The following is a 21236-nucleotide window of genomic DNA, read 5'->3' as shown; positions in this document are numbered from 1 at the left end:
TAATATTAAAGATGGCAGGACTTAATAATAAGTAACATATTTTTTAAACTGATTGTACACTCAGACTGTGACCTAGTGAACCAGTACCAGGATGTATTTATTGATAGAGACTTCAAAGCACTTCTGCAAGTTGCTCTGGATAAAGGCATCTGCCAAATGCTGTAAATGTAATGTAACTTACTGTAACATTTGTACAGCCTAACCAAGAACAGTGAAATATGACTAAAGTCATAATGCTGGTTTGTTTGAGAAGATATTGCAGTTAGCTTTACTTTGAAGTCAAACAGGGATCAAATATGAAGGAAATATCAACTGTTGTTGAACCACCACAAATCTGCCAAAATCTCCTGGTACTAGCAGATACTGTATTACCTCAATTAGTGTTTTGATCATGGTGATGGTAAGCACTAACACTTCACTCCAAAAGCTACCATAAGTGTTCAACCGTGTTCAAATGCGCTGAAGGTGAAGGACATAGCTTATGATTTATATCATTTTCATCCTCGTTAAATTCATGGATGGTGCTGAAGTTATCCTTGTAATGACCACCAGGAGAGATCACTATCATGTCTTAAAAGTGATCGATAAGAATAACTTTTTATTAACGGAGAGGAATTGTTTGCTCTTTAAGAATAGGTAAATTTACATAACAGAGCCAGCATCTTCCTATACTGTCTATCTAATTGTACTGGGTCATAACCCGGTAAAAATTCAGCTATCTACTCTTTCGATTGAGATTTAGATCATTTCAAATAAATGTCAAAGATCATACTATTCTGTAGTTTGGACCTATTTTTGACATCTTCTCTGACATCTATTTACATTGAACAGCCATCATCAAAGCCATCAGCAAGCTCTCTAAGCACCTAGGACCATTAAGTATTCTCAGACATGGTGCTCATTTCCATAAAATATTCTTTGTCAAAACCTAAAAAGTGCAAATGAAACAGGCATTGAGGTATGATAGCAAAGCCCTACTTGGCTGCCATAAATGACCCCAATTATGCACTTACAGAGCAAGACGGTGCCTAGCAAAGTAAAAGCTTTGAATGACAAGCCGTCACAGAAGCCATTTTTCTTTGGGTCCATCTCACCTTGATGAGCACTTTGAATTGTTAACTTGAGACAGGGAGAGAGAGAGAGAGAGAGAGAGAGAGAAGCTCTGAGTGCTAACCAGAGCTGCCGTGTTCAATGAATGAATTGTTTGCTTGAGTCTCCATTACCGCCCTCTCTGGGAGCCGCGGCCGGGATTAATCTGTCAAAAGGAGATAGTTTAGCATTGATGAATATGACATGTGACCATTGATGATGTTGATTTTATCTCTTGGGATTAGCAAGATTTACTTCAGATGGGTAATAATGTCATTTGCTTGATGCAATGGATCTGTTTATGAGCTGATTAAATCACAGGGCTACTGCTTCGTTTCATGCTATTTAGTTTATAGCTCTATTACTGCGATCACAAAAGCTGTGGACATTTCCTCTTCCTGTGTCACCATAAATCACTGTTTAAGATGGCTGCATTGCATTTAATCAGGATACCTTTTTTGTAGGAGGAGAAAGTAATTGCATCGAAAAAAGGGAAGGGGGAAATAATTTGACTTTGGTGTGAGCATGCATGTTTTAAATTATTATCAAATTTAGATTTTACCTAATCAAGTAATTAAAAGAAACAGTCTTGAACAATAAAACCATAATTCTCGTGATCTTTTTCAAGAGAAAGATTTTGACAATAAGCCTCCTTATTCCAAAGTAGAAGGATTTGGTGCCATTATCTTAATCCCATAAATCAAAATTCCATGAATAAGGAACGTAATGATCTCTGACTCTGGTCTAAGAGTTCAGCGGTTTATTACTACTTACATATTGACACAGCTGCACCTCAAATCCATAGGCTTGCCGTCATAGACCATGGCATGTATGTGTACTTTGTCACATGCCTGGTAATTAATAATATGTTGGTGGTAATCCTGTGCTCTTAAATTATAAAAGATTAAAAGAGCCCTTAACATTTAGGTGTCTGCTCAGGTTCAGCTCTTAATGATGTCAGGTCTTAAAACAATAGCATGACACTCGAGGGTAAAACAAGAGCCAGTTCAGCAAAGCAAGGCCTTGCATTTCAGCGTAAGGAAAAGCCTTGAGAGAAATCTCTTTACAGTCTACCATCAAGCCACTATTCATCTTCTCTAGTGTAATTAGTTATTGTAACACTTCAGGCATTAGTCTGAGTCAGTTGCCATATATAAGGAAGAGCATTCAACAAAAGATGACACTGTTTCAACAGTAATTAATGGGTAGTACAATTTTATGAGTTTGATAGGTGTTATATGGTTGAGGCGTAAAATGTTATTTGTGTTGTTTTGACACAGTTGAAGGATCGAACAATCATTTAGTTACAAAAAAAAAAAAAAAAACCTTGACCCACTACTGAGATAAGCCGTAAACTTCAATCCCCATACTCTCATCCATACACTCGTTTTGGTTTACCACCATATCCTCTTCAGAAAGCTAGCATGAAAGACGTACCATTCTTCAAAGTGTCAGCAGCATGCCTTTTTATACACAAAAGCACAGTGGATAGTATCCTCTTTATTTATCTCCCACATAAACATGCTCATTGCAGAGCTGATCAGCAGGGTAAGTTATGTTGTGGTACTAAGCCATGCAGCTCTGTGCTCCTCTTTATTCTCCTTAGCCACAGTAAGTAGAAGGCAGGCACAAGCAGGGTAATTTATGCACACATGTGCCTTGGAGCTCCTCTGATGACAGGCCCGGGAGGAGGGGCACATGATGAATGGCTTTCCATCGGGGACCGCCACACAGCTACCATGATGTGGGTAAAAATGGAAATTGCTCTCTTTCACCGTCATTACATCAGTTTAAAGCTTGTGTGGGCCTCTGAAACATACTCTAGTTGCTCTGTGTTTTTGTGTACTTTTTGTGAAGGGGTGGTGTTAAATTGTTGATGTGCATAAATTAAAGTGTTTAATAATTGTTTAGTAGACCAGGGCTATATTAAATCACAAGTCTATAATAGATAGACTTATTAGTCTATAAGTTAATAATGTATACTAGGCTTATTCATCATTATAGTGTAAAAGTGATACATTGCCTAATATTGGTGTAGGCTCGGTGTAAAGAATTTACGTATTTATGATTTAGAAAAGTTCATCTTTTGATAGGATAACAGTGACGTAGAAGTAAAATGACTCAGAATAAAATTTAATCTTGTATTTAAAAAAAAAAAAAAAAACTTGGACACAAAAACACTGGAGCACACCTATAGCCCTTTACAGGCTGGTGGTATAGGGCGAAGAACAGAAGTAGTAAAAAGGTTGTATTTATGTGAAAACATTCGTTGTAAGCACTCACCAAATTGCCTACACATGCTAGTGTTAGTAATAAAGCAGCTTGGCTGAGTGTTACTGCTGTTTTCTTCCTGGTCGTGTGTGTGTGTGTGTGTGTGTGTGTATGTGAACGCTTTGACTTTTTCCAGTGTACACGATCTGGAGCTGAAGCCTACCTTAACATCCCATAATATTCCTCCACTGTGTCCTGGTGATTATTTTATTTATGACTATTACATATTGTGAGTTATGTAGAGTATTCAGCTGAGAAACCCGACAGAGAAATTAATTAATAAAAAGGCACATAAATAAAAGGATAACGGCACAGCGCGACGTTTGGCAGGAAAAAGTTTGATTCGCATCGATATTTATAATTAATAATAAAAAAAAATGCATTGACGTGGGATTCTTTATGCTTTACCTTAAGTTTATGTTTGGCAAAATAATACAATTATCTTGAAACGTATATACAAATCATACGTCTTAACTGTCAGGTGAGTGTTTTACAATTTTGTTTTTCTACTTAAGACCTAATAAAACATCGATGAGAATTTATTCCGATTTGAGAAAAGGCAATTGGCTAAAGTAATTCGATTATCAAAAAGCGACAAAGAAAGCTTTAAACTATTTAATCCGCCGAAACATAGGTAGGCTATACACCCAACAGAGGAAAAACACTTTCTTGAAAAATGCGACTAATAAAAAAAAACCCCATAAATGATTCCCACTTTTATATTTTATATTACACTTATAAACATATATATTTTTATATATCTCACACACACACACACATTATATATATATATATATATATATATATATATATATATATATATATATATATATATATATATATATATAGCGCAAATGCTGCAGAAAATATATAGGCCCGACCTTTTAAAGAATTAATAAATAAATAAAATGTCCTAAGCCTTAAACCATTTTTAGATTAAAAATCATGGCAAATTAACTACTGAAATAAGCTTTTATGGCGGAATTTGTATCACATATAATTTATTTATGTGACGAAGGCAAGCTTGGCTATGAGGAGTAAACTCCATGTTGTTGTAACAAATAAAAAAAAACTAAAAACTCGGATAAATTCTTCAACTCATGTCCATATGTAAATGTGAACAAGTTCTCAGATAAATATATTTTACTGAAACATCGTATTAACTTTAAGCTCAAGGCTACACGCCTTTAAAAACACAATAACACACGGGGGGTTTATGTCTCCTGTGCGCTGTTCTTCTTAATATTTAAAATTACTGCGTAAAATAATGACATTAAAGAGTCGAAATATTTATTTAATCTGTTTAAAATAGTCGTTCTTTGTTGTAACCGAAATTGTTATATTTTTATGACCCATCAAGAGATAAAAATTCTAAAAAGTCTCCATCTTCTTTGTCGTACAAGATCTTACTTATCTAATAATAAAATATTAAAGCTATATTTAATCATGGTTTGCGGTGTTTATATGATGAATAGCATATTTTGTACCGCAAAATTTGAATGCATTTAATATATTTTGTGATTGATTAAATAAAAATGAAATACAAATCTGGATAGCCACATATGTAATGTAAATAGCATTCGACGATTAAAGAATACTGGGGACACATTTATGGAACAGAATTGTTTCTTATTTTTTTTCCAGAATACATACAAAAAAATACCAATTCTCTCTCCATGGTATACGCCTGAAAAATAACGGCAATTTAAAATTATGCGGACAATTTGGGTTTTAAAAAACAAACATGCAAATGTAAATTATTTCCTTTTTCAATGAGACATTAAATAAGAACGTACAATACAATCATAGCAATTTCAAATGAATGTTGAACTGAAGAACCCCTATTTTATTAGTACTCTAACATGTGTTTTACTTTTACCTACTGAGATTTAAACATAATGCACTTCTGAGTTTGCTCAAATAGTTTTCCTTTTGTGTTATTGTCCGCTTTAAGCTGACATAAATAAATACAGTGGAGTCCACGGATCCAGTCCTTCAGTGGTGCGTTGATATAAAAGTCTTTATATTTGAATCTTTATAAGCTCTAAATTTTAGGGTGTGTGAGTCCGTTTCACTGGTAACCGAGAGCTGACGCTGTAGTGAGTCTCTGGCCGTACAGTGCATATGGAGAATAATAAGGACCGGTTGCGGCGGGAACGGGCACCGGGGCCCCGGGAGTAGGCAACGGGCTCTTAGAGTACGGGTGATAGCGACTGCTTAGTCCGAGTGCGTGATGCGGACTCCTCAGCGCGAGTGTGCCGGGACTTCCAGGCGCTCCGGACGGTGGCATGTGCATGTGGCACGCCATGGCCGCGGCGGCAGCGCTGGCAAGGGACGACGAGCTCGGGTAACCCGAGATCAACTTGTCGGCGCCGGTGAAGGCTGTGTGCGTCCGCAGGTGGTTAAGCAGTTCCTCTGAGGACGAGAAGCGCTTGTCGCACGGCCCGTTTGCTGACACCCAGTTGCACACGTGAGGCAATGGGTCGTTGGGGAGCATGAAGCCGTACGGGTACAAAGGGTGTCCGCCGAAAGACGGTGGCGTGGAGTGCACGCCGTGCAAAGGATGTGTCGGGTACATGAGCGGATATCCGGACTTAAGGGCCGCGGCGGCGGAGTCGTGCGTGCACGAGGCACCGGCCGCGCCCGCTAAGTGACTGGCACAGTGGTAACTCAAGCAGTACGGGTCTCTACAAAGACTGGCAGACATGATGGACGGTGGAGAAGCTCCGGCTAAGGGGCTCGATCCAGCTTTGCTTGCGCCGAGGGAGCTGGCGAGCTGCGCGTTCACCAGACTTCCACCGTGGGGCAGGAAGTGCTGAGGATAGCCCGCGTAGGCCCCGGCTAAACTTCCTGGGTACGTCATGCCGGCAGGTGGTAAAGGGAAAACTGTCTGTCCCGGCTTGTACGGAGAAACGGGTGCCACAAGACCAGACCCCAGAACCGCCGCCGAGGAAGCGGAAGACACCGAAGAAGACGATTCCGACGTAGCGGCCTTGGATCCAGACGTGGTCTCCTGGTGCTGGTTGACCTCCACGTTAATTCCACCACAGCTTACGCTTATCCTGCTGTGGCTGACACCGGTAGCTCCAGAGGCGTCCGTGCTGCAGGTTTTATTACAGTCAGCTTCTTTCTTTTCATCCCTCTCTCCTTTGGCGTCGGACGGCATCGGGGAAGCAGAAGTGCTGGAATTCGGGCTGCCCGTGCCGGGGGTGAACGGCTGGCAGGTGGCGCTCGGCACACGGAAACCAGACTTCTCCCCGCTAGAAACCCCCGAGGACGAATCCTTCTTATCGGCTGGTTTGGAGTACGGCTTGAAGCTCGATTTATCTTCCACGCCGATGTCGCTCAGTTTTAAAGGACCAGACTTTGTCTCTTTTTCGCTAGATCCGTTTGATGTGACCGAGGAGAGTTTAGACGAAGGCGGAGGGTCCGGTTTACCGATCTGAGAACACGTCTGCGCAAGAAGAGCCAGCGGACTTTTCTTTGCATCTAGCTGTGAGAATAGACAAAAACAAACAAACACACGAACCCGTTGAGTAAATATCCAAACATTATATCTGAGTTTAATACACACACACATCAACAAACACACGGTAACTTGATATCTTATACTACAGCTCATGTTTTGTTTTATTTTTGTGTCGGAGAATAAAGTGCGCTAGACATCGCGGAACACTGTGTCAGGAACACAGTCAGGGAAATATCCGCATGAGCAGGCAGAACACGGAGCGTGTGAAATCACTACATTTACAAGAAATACGCAGTACAGCCTGTATTCATTTAGTCTCTCACGGGCTAGGCATTATAGAAGTCATTTGTGTATCAGCAGAGACGATCTATCATTTCCGCAAAAAACAATAATGGATTCCGATCTATTTTAAAGGAAATGTTCTTACCTCGATAGGACTAACCGGAGTAGACGGTAAAGGTTGGAGATACTCCGGGTGCAAAATGTGTCCCGTGCGCGCCGTCAGCATTTTCAGAACCTTGATGGGAAGTCGCTTGGCTTGCCGTAAAGGGTCCGTTGGAGGGATAGGATTGAGAAAAGGCTTGTTTATGGTTGAGCTGTTATTCCGAGAACTGCAGCTTTCCCAGGCTAAATCGGTATCGCTATTTCTTAGAGCAGTAGCAGAGGGCGATGTGCTCATGACCCAATTCTCATTTATTCTGTCGGCGTTTCGTTCGTCCTATGCATCAAGAACTACTTCTTCTTCGAAAACGACCCGAAAATAAAGACAAACTCGTATAATCCGTTCGCTCGTGGCGGAAGGAAGACGCACAGCGCGAGGCTATCGCCGATCCAGTGCTGCGCGTGACACCACAGGCATTGCGCGCTCTGCTCTGCCTACCCTCGCAGCTCCACGCGCTACTCCTCCCAGCCCGAGAAGAGAACTGCCCGAAATTTTCACTTCAAAAGCAACTGAATTAGTCTGAGATTAAAGCCCTTGCCGCCTTCCAATCAAATGAGACCCCGAGGTGATTGGAGGGTCAAGGGGATGTGACGTTCTCCTTTCTCCAGCGCCTCTATTTTGACAGCTTGGGGGAGGAGATTCTGCAAAATATTTTGGTTCTTGTGCACGCCGCACTTTCTCAAAGCGGCAGCGCTCACCCTTATTTTCCAGCTTAGGCTAAATAGACAATGTACCTAACATTATACCCTGCGTTTATTTATGTTCCGATCTATTAACTGATACCATGATTTAGCCATTAATTCTTATGGAAGATGCCAGGTGTATATGTTCCCTATTTACTCTTGATGTTACAGACCAGATGAGTACAAACTCCTCAGACAATTCTGAGCATGCATGTTGAATAGTTATCTTGTAGCTATTATGAGTTTAAGAAAAAAATATACCCAAGTTGTGAGCCTAACATAAAAAAATGCGGTCTCTCTCCTCTGTTCATTTGACGAGAAGTCAGACGTGCAACAGAAGATCACCGCGTGGTGTTTGAATTCCCCAATCAGACACGCGTTGACAGGAGCAGACCAATGCAGTGATAGAGGGATGGGAATGTCACATGTTTTCAGCATAATATACACCCGCCCTTCTATTTCTATCCCAACCCCTCAGTCAACTGTCAATTCTGCTCGACCGCAATCAATCAGCTATTTGTCAGTCGCTGTCAATCCTGCTGCTGATTTATGTCAGCTCTTGTAGCTGATTACAAGCTGCGGGTGACTGAGAAAAGGGCAAATGAAAAAGAAGCACCTTGGTACAGAGACACTTAATACGAGCGGCACAGTCCTCTTGGTTTTTTTTTTCCCCGGTTGGAAGGGAGGGAATGCAAAAGCAGATGCGGGAAAACATGGAAATCAACCCTGCTCCTATTTACTTCATGTCGGAAAGTAAGTATACTTGAAATGCACCCAAAATATTTTTAAAATCTTTATTAATAAATATTTTGGTAAACTGCAGTACAGTGTTTTTAATGTAAACAATGTAACATTTTGTGCATAAAAAAAGCAGTAATAAGCTATTTAAGTTGCTGTGAAAAAGTACTAAAACTGTTGGATATGAGTAGTCACTGCGCCTTTGTGTGATGTATTTATTTAATTTATTTGACATGCATTTTTGTAACACAGTTCTTTTACTTGTGGAATAAATTGGTTTTTCTCGGAGTGTTTGGCTGTGTGGTGTTCTTCAGTATTGAGAAGTCGAACAGCACCAGGCCTGTTTTTCAAGCTAAACATCGTCCAGGTGCACTTCTTTCTTCTGCTTTAGTATACAGTTTCACAGTTGCACAAGTCCTCCGCTTTCGGGTATATTACCTCTTCGGCACAGATGTAAGATTACCTGAATTTGAACTCACAGACAATAATTACATGCATGTCACCTGAGGCACTGTATCAGCACGCTTGGAGTGTAAGAAAGGAAAAGAAGAAAAATGAACCCACAAGTTCGGCTATTCATGCATCAAAATGTATTTTGCATACGAAAAGGCGATGGGGTTATAAAATGTATTTAAGGAGATAGTGTGTGTGTGAGAGTTTTTTTTAGGGGAGAAATGCGATGACCTCTTCACCGCTGATTGGGCTAATCAGGGCTGAGGCTCCGGGCAGCTTTTCAATGCGCTGCGCCTTTCATCTCCCACTGGATTGAGGCGCTCAATTAAAAGCCTATCAGTTTGTAAGTAAATCAACGCCTATCAAAGTTGTCACATCAAACAAAACGATTATTATTGCAACCCGCCTCCGCCATTAATCTCTTTCGGCGTTAATCCGGTTGACATGTCATCTCGGAGAGCAAGAAATCCTGGAATGGACAGTCATAAACTGAAGTATGTTTCATATAAAGGCTATAAATATATATATATATATATATATATATATATATATATAAAAAAACAGTATTTTTCTTTTTTTTTTTTCTTTTCGAATTCAGTGTGTAAATTGTCTGCAAATTCATTTCATTAGTTTTTTTTTTTACTTTTGCTAAAGTGGAAGACTCAGGATTTTTATAATTATGATTCAATAATTAAAAACTCACACATACATTTAATTCAGATTATTACATTAGCTATTTGTCTATTTTAAAATGCGATCATAATCGTACCATAACATAAAACATCTTCGACTACAAACTAATGAACAAATGTACAAAAAGAATTCGTGCAAACAAGCTGATGAAAATCACATGCTTTCCGACATGACCTGTCTAAATATATATCTATGCTTTATTGTATGTTATATTTTTTGCAGCTTGAAACTAGGCTTAGGAAATTCATTTCGCATTAGAAAACACTAAAGCAAGCAACAAAAAAAAAAAACCCAAAGCGTTCAAATGGTCCCTCCTATCGGGCATTTAAAGTGCGGCTGAGGAGAAGCTCGCAGCTCAGCATGCAGAGATGGGTGTGATGGATAACAGGGCTGCTGTTCTTCTGCAGGGCCTGTCAGACTGGGACACACTGCGTGAGTTATTAGGGCAGAGAAGGGCAGCCATAAATTTCCAGCGCCAGGCAAAAAACTCTCTTTATTGTCTGCATGACGAATGGGCTTCTGAAGCAGACACCAAATACTCGGTATTACCCTTAAATGGGAACACATTTTTCAAGGCCATAATTCATGATATTTAAATAGAAAGTTTTAAACGTTTCCATATATTTCACGTCGGTGACATGTTTATGAATCGCTCTCCCCATCTACATAAGAACTATTTGCAGCGACAAGTAAAGTGGACTTAAAAAGTATAAAGTGGAAGTCACACGGAAAAGAATTCTGATGCAAAAGTGAATGAAACAAAGCAAAGATTGACAACGCGGATTTTTGTATCAGATATAAGATAATGCTTGGGCGGGTTACAGTTTAATTGGCCTATTTATCCGGCCTCGTAATTATATGACCATTACATCTTTGTATATAATTTTTTGGAGTTTTTAATGTCTTTTAAAAATGTAAAGGTTGTTTTTCTTTTCTCTTTCACAAGAAAACAGCTTGATCCTCACCTTCCTGAAAGTAGTAAATATTTGCAAAACTCAATATTACCTTTACACTACCTAACATACACAAAAATATAAAGTGAAAAATATATATAATAAAAACAAGAAGAAACATTTCGCAACGATTACCTGATGTTATAAGCCTACAGCGCTCCGAAATGCAAATAAACATTAAATATATATATTGTTAACAGTATATTTGCATTTCCTGTACATTTAGTCAGGCTTTCTAACGTCATGTGATAGGATTGTACTTCTGCCTGTACTGTACCGTAACGCACCCTAACCTGCAGCCTGCGCGCTTTGCTGCTGTATGCGTATGCGCACTCTCCAAAACTTCCGCTTGTGGGAGGAGCTAAGTGACGCAGTAAAGCGCGTGACTAGTCGCCTACCATGAGGGGCGGGGCTAACATGCATATACAGTTTTTTCATTTAAAAAGGATCATAGAAGCAGAGAGGCGTTCATTAGGCATACCAACTACAGAACTACTAATCTGTGCCCTGCACAAAAACTATTAGTTACGAATAGCACACAAAAACAATTAAAACCCACAAATGATATTTTAAACTCTATCATCATACAGAGTTTTATATCAACACAAAGGGGGTTATGTACTGTAAGTAGTGATAAACAGTGGTTTAAAAATTTCTTGCGCCATTATAATTATTCCCGTCATGAAAAAATATAAATCACAGAGTCACGTCCTGTTATGTCTAAAGGTTAAAACATGCAGATTGATCTTGGTTCACTTCTGCATGCAGAACATTTTTGACCCCTTTTATATTGTTATAGTGTGATTTTTTTTAAATGCTCATGAATTTCCCCTTTCAATTCAGAACACAGATTTTATAAAGTAAGTTCAAATGGACATTTCATCAATATTGATTTTGTTTGCTGTATTGATTTGCAAGTATCTGTGCCTCATAATTTTATTTTTAAGCTTTATGTAATGGCCTAGCACTTTCAAGCAGAATTCATGATGTCATCAGTCTTCACAAAATGCCATAAACAACCACCAACATCCACAACCTTATGTCCCAATTGCTCCTGATCTGTCACCATATTTTACTGTGGGTATCTGGTTCTTTTCCTTGTACCTAGTCCTCTTTTGATGCTAAACAGGTTGCTGGTGTGCATTAACAAAAAGTTTAATTCTAATAACTCTTGCTAAAGTCCAGGCACTGCTGAAGATGCTCTCAGAATGGATTTATTAATGCAACATTTTCAAACAGCTTATTTTTATTATTTAAAAAGTGTCAGTAAACAGTTGATTTTGAAACATTTGTGACTTGACTCGGGAGTGCAAATCGAAAACAATAATTATAACCTTTAGCCTTACCCTGTCCATAATTTCAATTCTTGAACTGTGATTTATGACATTTTTAAATTACCCTTTTCAATGTCCATTACCTGGCAACATTATGTGTCTGTTACAGTATGTGTTCTTAGGTGACAATTTTATATGTACTGTAAGCATATTTGTACCCCATATTTGTGTGGAAAAAGAAAACCTTTATTTTTTAAGAAAAATATATATAATAACACATATGACATATGATAATAATATGATATGTTATTATTAATATTCTATTAATATAATATAAGTACATCATATATTTTTTAAGTGTGTATAATGTTTTTTGTCCGACTCTTATACATACACATGTATACTATACAGCATATAAAATATATATATATATATATATATATATATATATATATATATATATATATATATATATACACAAAAAAAAAATCACGTCACATGATAACATTAATAATGGTGCAACTACTGACATCCTTAAAGAAAACTTGATGCTACACATTGCTGACATAATTAAATTTAGGTTTTAATAAATGGCATAGATAACTGTTGAATTGTGTAATTATTAAGTGTTTAATAATTTTTGGACCCCTCTGTGTATAATCTGGTTGTGTGCTATTTATCCCTATGTACAGTAGTTCTATTAAAACATTGATCCAGCCCCACACTTGTCTTACTGCCCTTGTGACGAGCTATGCCTTCACCATAACCTCAGCTTTTAGCTTTTATATAAACAGCTCAGTTATGGGGAACAACCCAACGCCGGATCAAACTTCCCAGAAACTTGTTTCACACATGCACACACCACCACCACCACCACCACATAAAGCAACCCTACCTGGGTGTACCCTGTCTCATGCTATAAGTCTGGTATATTCCCCAGCCCTGTCCTGAATACAGGATAAAGTGGTATACAATAGGTGATGAATAAGTGAGTGATATAATATTATTATATATTTTGTCTGTGTTTTCATTCACCTTTTTCAGTGTTTCTACAAAACCTTGAAGACAGCATCCTACACCCTACAAGTCGTAGGAGTCCTAGTCTAACAGCTGGTCTCCTGTAAACAGACTGCTCATAAATAGCCACCTTAATAATACGATTTTTTTTTTGAACGAGACGCACTTTCGTAACAAAGCCATTGCTTAACTTGGGAAGAGATGTCCGTGGGTGTGTGTAACAAACACCACATCACATGAACAGGAGCACAGGAACTACTGTACAGCGCACGCGGCAGCTCTGTGGCTTGAACGGTGGCGCGCGCGCTTCCTTCTCAGATCAGCTGACTCGGAGCATGCGGAAGAGCTACATTAGAAACGGTAGCAGCCGAAGAGCGGGGATAAAAAGTTTAAAAAGTCGAAAGTTTGTACTGGGGAAAGTCTTTGTAGTCGTTGAAAGTAGGTTTGTGGTCTGCTTCTGATATTTGAATTCGTTGTAAGCTGTCAGCGAGTGGCAATGGCACAGAGCGAGGAAGGGGCTGTTGTGAATGGCACTCAGGTGAGTAGAAGACATGCAGGAGACTGGCACTGCTACTGTGTACTGTGTCTACAGACTGATAGGACCATCTGTCGCGTAGGATTTATATCAGAGTTTATATGAAGAACTAATTTTAATAAGACCTAATGAAATAAACAGTGGCACGTCAATAGACTAGGAGTATTAAAACAGCAGTCTGAGAATTGCAGGTAGAGCAGTAGATCTGTTCTGAGCTGAACAGGAATTCATATTTGTCTTATCAATTTACTATAAATGGTGGCTCAGTGGTTAGCACTGTCGCCTTGCACCTCCAGGCTCCGGGTTCGATTCCCATCACGGGGTCTGTGTGCTTGGAGTTTGTATGTTCTCCTCGAGCTTGCTGGGTTTCCCCCGGGTCCTCCCACAGTCCGAAGGCGTGCAGATTATGCTAATTGGCATTCCCAGACTGCCTCTATTGTGTCAATGTTGACCAGAAGGTCTACCATGGTTGTAATATGGAGATAAATACCCTTATATTCCCTAGCTGGTCCACAGAGGCATCCTAGATGGATGGATGGATGGATTTACTTTAAATGTATTAGTTGGTCACTTGTATTTAGTTGTTATATAGACTATAGATCAATCTTTGCCTTTCTTCTTTTTTTATTCTTGAATTAAAGGTGTCTTATATTGGGCATGATTCTGAGCTCATCCCAGAGTTTCTTGCAGCTAGGTATGGCGATTCTGCGAAACGACTAGATCTTAGCTTCAACCTACTCAGGTAAGGTGTCTATATCACCAACACGTTAAACATAAACAAATACATTACTCAGACAGTCTAAAGTTGCTTGTCAAAAGGTCGAAAGGTGAAGCAGTACTTGAATGACAAGTGTCACTTGGTGTAAAGACAATTCTCTGCTGAGGTGTAAATGAGGAGCTAAATGTATTGTTTCAGTGTCTTTTGAATCTCCATATTACGCTCTGTTTTCTAAGTTCACTGCAGTACATCCCTCGTTTTCTTCACTTCTGTTTTGTTATTGCTTTGCCGTTACACCATTTTTGTGGTTAACGTTATGCAAATGCAATTTTATTGCATTCGTTCCTTTTGAAATTCCTGACGCTGTCTATCTGTCTATCAGCCTGTGTACACGCTCAGAAACAAACAGTACTATATAAAAAATATAGCCAGGATGATACACTCATGGGATCACGTTTGTACCATAAATAAGTATCTTTGATATAAAAGTGTGAACATAGTATACCATAAAATATGATTTAAGGTAGGTAAATGTATAATTTTTTTTAGTATAAGTCTTTAAAGGTACAAAAGGTGTAATACTGCGAGTAGTTTAGGTTACTAGTAGTACCCAATGTACAAGTATCTATCTATCTATCTATCTATCTATCTATCTATCTATCTATCTATCTGTCTATCTATCTATCTATCTATCCAATCATCTGTCTGTCTGAATGTCTGTCTGTCGAAATATCTATCTGTCTATCTACTCTGTGAAGTCTCTTACTGTCAGAGAGAACATCTAAGTATTTACCCAAATGACAGCATTGTCGTAGGATATGAAACGTTTGACTCAGTTTACCTGCTGCGCATGTAGACAATTTTGCATTAAGTGCAATTTAATATCTGCATTACGTGCATTATGTGGTTTGGAATGTCATCGTGGCATCAAAGGGCCTGGGCTCTGAGCTGGCATGCTGTGGCTGTATGAAAGGTCTGATCAATAAATGTGACATGTTAATGCCGAGCAAATAGAATAAAAGATTCCTTTGACAGGATATGAAGAAGCACCTTGTGGCAGGCGGGGAGGCGAATGCCATTTCACCAGCAGGACTAGCAAAGTTGATCTGACAACTAAAAGAGAAGAGATGATGGTTATAAGGTGCTTTTGTTTCAGACTTCTTTTCTTGACCTGTCAGGCCTTGAAGGACTCTGAATGGGCCTCTCTTTGTCATGTGAAAATTGTCGTCTTGAGGCAGTTATCTGTGCTGAAAATGTGGATTCTTTCGTTTAATTGATTCGCCTTGCGCTCAAGACTGTCAGATTAATAATTGTTAAACCCTGTGCTGCTTCAGCGTGTCGTGCAGAAATATGGGCTTATCAGTGCATTAATATTCCTAATGAGCCTGAGTGGCTTACCAGCATTTGGTAAAATCAGACTTTGCATTTTCATTTGCTGCAAGCAAAACGAACACTCTTTGTGAATTGTGAGTGTCGTAACAGACTTTATCTTAATTATGTCAATGATATTTTAGTGGATAAAGACAAACAAATGTGGGTTCAGGAGTTAAAAGTGAATTTCTGTTTCCCTGTTTACCTTTACTATTATCCAGGTATTTTAATGTCATGCAGAGTGTTCCACTATACCATGAATGCCACGGACATGAAAATATAGCAAGAGAAGGTACACTACCAGTCAAAAGTTTGGAAAACCGTTCAATCCCATGTTTGTTTGTTATTAGTTCCAAAATATACAATGATCTTCTTCAACAGTTGATATTTGGATGTGTCTGCTACTTATGCTCTGTAGAGCCTTCATAAAGGGTCTAATCCCGAGGTGGTGTCAATCGGTGATTTTTGAGGCTGGTAACTCTAAATGAACTTCTCCTCTGCTGCAAAGCTTAGTTTTGTCTTGCTTTCCTGGGATGGTCCTTATGAGGGCCAGTTTCAACATGGTGCTTAAGGAGTTTTGCAAATGCTCTTGACAATACTGTTCTTGCAAGAACTATTCCAGATTAGCTGCACTTTGTGTCTTTGTGACTTTTAAAGTTTAAATTTTTTATTCAATTTGATTTAGGCTACACCGAATGGTAGACATTAACGTGGCATGTTAGACTGGTGTATGTACGAGGGGCATTTAAATAAATCCGGGGACTTGTGATGAAATTAATTAGCAACGACAGCGTAAAACCAATAGACATTCACAGAGTGCTTACTCGGAGCACAATACCGAGCTTAGAGTCTTAGTTGCAGTAAAACATGTGAATGGTCAAAAAGTTTTAAAGAAGGCCACAGGTTCGTGAATGACTATCCCAGCCTGATTCTTGAAAATCGACAGATAGTTTATTAAAAACTTGTGTAAGAGATGCTGTTTTTGGAAACTGTACACACAATTATTAACCAACACCACTTGCACTTACTGTATAGGAACTCGGATTTGAGTTATTGTCATATTCCCTGTACAGGCCTGACCTCACTTCAAGCGATTTCCACATTTTTAGGCTGTTAAAGATGATCCCGATAGGCCAGAGTTTCAGACGTAAAGCAGGTTTTCTAACTATGGCTAAAGCATACTAGGAAAAGTTCCTATTTTGATGGTATCCAAGCACTAGTAAGACACTTACTAGTTAATAATAAGTGAATTAGTGTAGAAATAAAAGTTTTTACTCTCATACCAGTGTTCTATTATTCTGCACAATCAAAAGTCTTAGTTTGACTTGAATGCCTCTGGTATGTACATATTGCTTAGTCCAGCCTAAAAAAAGTAAAGAGAGTATAGTCTGCTTTCTGAAGGTTAAGTTCAGTGTAAAATGGTATTTTGTAATTCGGGATGCAGACACTCATGTGATGGCAATCAGGAAATGTGCAGACAATGCTGTCAGTGTAAGTATATTCTAAACAGACATGCCCTAACATGACATCACAAATGAGAGGACAAACATTAATGTGTAGTTTTATACAATATATTTTTTCCACTTTTACTTAGTAAGAGCCGCGTCAGAAGCCGATTCTGTTTCCATATAGATGATATCACATTTAGTTTATCAGACATTATCACATGATGCTGTTTGTCAAGGGTTAACACTAAACTGATGGTGAGGCAGCACCTGTCCAAAGCCAGAGTGTGGAGAGCTAGCAGATGATGCGTTTGAAAAGTAATCCCAAGATGGGGTTTAGGAGCAGCCTGTCATATAGCATGATGCTGTAGGTTATTGCATGCTGGAAACGGAGGAGATCTTATTTTCTTGTCGAGTCCTGTCCAGATGATCTGCAAGCAGGATGCGTCTCAGATACACGGAGGATGAGGATAGCCACTCTGTCATCAGAACTGGCTCGTATAACCTGCTCAGATATAAGCTTGGATCAACAGTCAGGTTGAAGGATCATCCAGGCTTGGGGAATTTATGAGCATATCATGGTTATGAGTACCTGTACAGTCAGGGAGTGAGGATACATGGTATCAGTGTTGTGTTCTCTTGGAATCACAGTATATTACTTTTGTTGAATAAAGTTGCAGCCTCACTGTGTACATTATGGCTAGGGGGAAGGTCATGCAGTTTGGCTTTCTGTGTTGTTCCAAGCACCAACAAAAGGTAATTTGGGATTTTTGGATTCTTTCAAGGACTGGGTCTTGGCAGTGCACTATTTTGTAATAATAGTCTGCGTAAGTACAGTTATTATAATAAGCCTGTTAACAATAATTTAACTGCTATATCCTGATCAGGGTTGTGGTGGAACTGGTGTGAACTCTGGGTAAGACGAGAGAACATCTCAGATGAGACAACTATCAGCGAACCATGCACACACACTTTTACACACTTATTTTCACTATGGGTGAACTTGTTGCATCAATGCTGCATCGAAGCTTAACATTAAAGATAAAAAAAAGTGGGGAAAAAAAAAAACACAGATGCCTTTACGTTTGTCTTTGGTTAGCAACAAGCTTACCGGCCAACTGTGACCAGGAAAGTATATTTATGTATGTAGTGAACTGTGTAAGCAATGTTATAGCTCTATTAAGCAAATATATATATGTTAGTTGATCTATAGTGAATTCTTGTATACACATAAAAAAAGCGTTGCTTGCTTACTGTTGCTGCTGTAAGCAGCTACAGTATGTTGATTTTATGTCACTTGCTTGAAGTCAACATGGAAGAAGTGTTCCACTTTCTTAAATAGTATTAGTAGGTTTTTTATAGTCAGGGTTTGGAAATTATAAATTTAATTTACACAAACACAGGATTAGATAGCATAATGGGCTGCATACCTTATATATATTACGTATGGGTGTCACCAGGGATCACCCGAAATGATATTATCACAATACCTAGATGCAGATTAGATTTGTAATGCGATTCTATTAATATCACTATCCTGATTAAACATAACTTTTTAAAAAATAAATTGTTGCAATTGCAAACAAACATATCAAATAATTCGTTTCTACGAATACTACCTGCCAATGTCTTAATAATTTAGAGGACACCACCTGTAGGATTATTTCTAACATATTACTTCCTCAAATTAGAATTGACATGAATTAAAAACTAATAATAGTAATAATAAATAAAAAAACTTTATGGTGTCAGTGTTCAATTTCTGACACCATAAAGTTTTTTTTATTTGTTATTACTATTATATATATATATATATATATATATATATATATATATATATATATATATTGAAACATGTCAGTATATATATATATATATATATATATATATATATATATATATATATATATAATTATTATTATTATTATTAATTAATTTATTTATTTTTACCCCATCTCTATTGTCTATCTGGCTGGTCTATCCTTTGTCTCCAATGCAGTCTAGTTTCTTACTGGTTAGAAATATTAATATTATGATATGGATTGTGTATATGGAAATGTATCTGTCATAGTCTTATAGTTCTTAAGCAGGATCGTAACTGATTGTAGAATTAATTTAAATTCTGATTTTAGTAATTAAAATTGTAATTTTGGGTTCAATAAGGTATCTTTATATCTACCTATTCATCCATCTATCCATCCATTTATATGTGTTTTAGCCTCAGAAGCATGTTTCCTTGCATAGCCGTTAAAGGCCCTATGTCTGCAAACAGATTTTTTTATATATATTTTTTTCGACTTGTGTATCATATCTATCAGCTGTACTGAAGTACAATGAAATTGTTTCCTGGATCTGCAAGAAAGCTTCTATCATTAAAAGACTCATCAAATATGCTAACTTTTATTTTTAAAAGTGTTTTAAGTGTCAGTGTCCTGTCGTGATGAAATGTAATCAGATGCAAAAAAGTGAGGAGACAAAGGAAGGTGTCTGGGTACATTGAGAAATGAAATAAAACCATGTATAGACTGTCAGCAGTGTCGTTTTATATTCCTATCTAAAGCACATTATGATATTACTCTGCAGCTTACGTCTCACTCAGCTGTCTTTCTTCATTCATCATGAGTAACACTGTATCTTTCATGCCCTTGCATTTTGACATCAGAAGGCTCCTGTTAATTGACAAATGAGAGTCAGCGGTATAAAGTGCTCTCTATCTCCATCAAAGTTAGGTGAAATCTTCTATTTGATGGTGCTGTTATTGGCATGAGTCAGGAAGAGGCATCGCTCAGCACCAAAATGAGAAGTGACAAAGGAAGAAGGGGCTGTCATTGTCCTGTGGGTATGCTCAATCTGCGACAATACCAGTATGCAGATAAAATGTCAGTTAAAAGAGTGTGAGGAGGGGGGAACTGTCGGAATGAGGTCTTCAAATCACTTAGCTGAGAAAGGGAGTGGAAATTGATGCTCGAGCAGAAATGAGAATTTTCCATATCTGATCTATCAAGCTTACTTAGAGCTAATATTTGGGAGCAGCCTTGAATATCTTGCTTATATTAGGAAATATACAATGTTCTTTTAAGCTTAACTGGCTTATAAGACAGCATCTTCTAGTATAAATGTAATGTATGCATTTTCATTTGGGATACAGCTTTTACACTCCAACTATGCAACGATAAACCACATTTAATTTATCAGAACAAATTGTACTGCAGTGATTTCTTCAAGGAGTGACGAGTTGACAGGGCGGGGAGTTAGAGTAATAATACAGTCTTCTTTTAGATGCATTATTCTTGACAAGTTTGTTCCTGGCTGATTTGCTAATGGAAAAAATGAATATTTTTTTGTTTGCCTATTTGGCACAACCGTTTAAGACATGACCCAATTATGATTAAAAAAAAAACAACTATTATATACTGGGATTTCAAGAAAACACAAGAGGAAATAAAAAGAATAAATAACATCACATTTATTTGGGAATCACAGAGTGACAGCATTTGTTGGGAAAAGATGACTGATGGGGAAAAGGAGTGTTTTTATATTTTAACTTATCAGATGAATAGAATTTCCCCCATGGCCACCATGTATAATATACTTTCTTGAAAAGAATCTTTGAGATTGCTGCAGGCGTGTTCTTGACCTTAGCTATACATCTTAAAGAAGTTATTAATTGTCATGTCATCTCTTGATTTTTATATATTGCTTATATATCCATTGTATATCATTTTTCTACCGCCTTCTTTTTCTAAGAAAGTTCTTCTTCTTGGTTCTTCTCTGCATAATGGTAGTAGTAGTAGTAATAGCATTTTAGTATTAGTAATAGTAGGAGTCATAGCATTAAATAGCTTTTTAAATTAATTATCTGCATACCTGCTAGTTTACCTAACTGTCATTAGAAGCAGGATTGTAATCCATGCTCTTGAGGCAGTGTAAAGTGCTGCTGCAGAGTGTACAGACTCCATGGCCTTTGCCAAAACAGATGGTTCAAGCAACAGCAAGGAAAGATCATCAAGTCCTATCTGATTAGTTTTAAAAAGTTCTTGCAGGCAAGTCATACACTCTGTGTTCGAGTAAGATCATTTACTTTG

The 21236-nt window shown here is 38.1% G+C and overlaps 2 protein-coding genes across 2 annotated transcripts in view; one reads left to right on the top strand and one right to left on the bottom strand.

Moving 5' to 3' along the window:
- Window positions 1–4954: 4954 nt before the first annotated feature.
- znf503 (zinc finger protein 503) lies at window positions 4955–7898 on the bottom strand. The gene is made up of 2 exons (XM_053501940.1): window positions 7257–7898; window positions 4955–6853 (listed from the first exon to the last, which is right to left on the bottom strand). Exons 1-2 carry the CDS (start codon window positions 7506–7508, stop codon window positions 5432–5434), a joined length of 1674 nt encoding a protein of 557 aa, XP_053357915.1. The 5' UTR covers window positions 7509–7898; the 3' UTR covers window positions 4955–5431.
- Window positions 7899–13381: 5483 nt separating this feature from the next.
- Window positions 13382–21236, top strand: part of lrmda (leucine rich melanocyte differentiation associated) — a 254023-nt gene continuing 246168 nt past the window's right edge. Inside the window, exons 1-2 of the mRNA XM_053501941.1 lie at window positions 13382–13620; window positions 14259–14359. Coding sequence (XP_053357916.1) covers window positions 13579–13620; window positions 14259–14359 — 143 coding nt within the window. The 5' untranslated portion in view covers window positions 13382–13578. The remainder of the gene's footprint in view (window positions 13621–14258; window positions 14360–21236) is intronic.

The sequence above is a fragment of the Clarias gariepinus genome, chromosome 8 (genome assembly GCF_024256425.1).
Source record: "Clarias gariepinus isolate MV-2021 ecotype Netherlands chromosome 8, CGAR_prim_01v2, whole genome shotgun sequence".
In the NCBI taxonomy this organism is placed as follows: domain Eukaryota; kingdom Metazoa; phylum Chordata; class Actinopteri; order Siluriformes; family Clariidae; genus Clarias; species Clarias gariepinus.
The sequence above is the reverse complement of the archived record's forward strand: the minus strand, read 5'-3'. Positions and strand labels throughout refer to the sequence as shown.

Coding starts and splice junctions, on each gene's coding strand:
- znf503 (XM_053501940.1), bottom strand. CDS start 7,508: ATGAGCACATCGCCCTCTGCTACTGCTCTAAGAAATAGCGATACCGAT. Junction 6,854..7,256: donor CTCCGGTTAGTCCTATCGAG/GTAAGAACATTT, acceptor CTATTCTCACAG/CTAGATGCAAAGAAAAGTCC.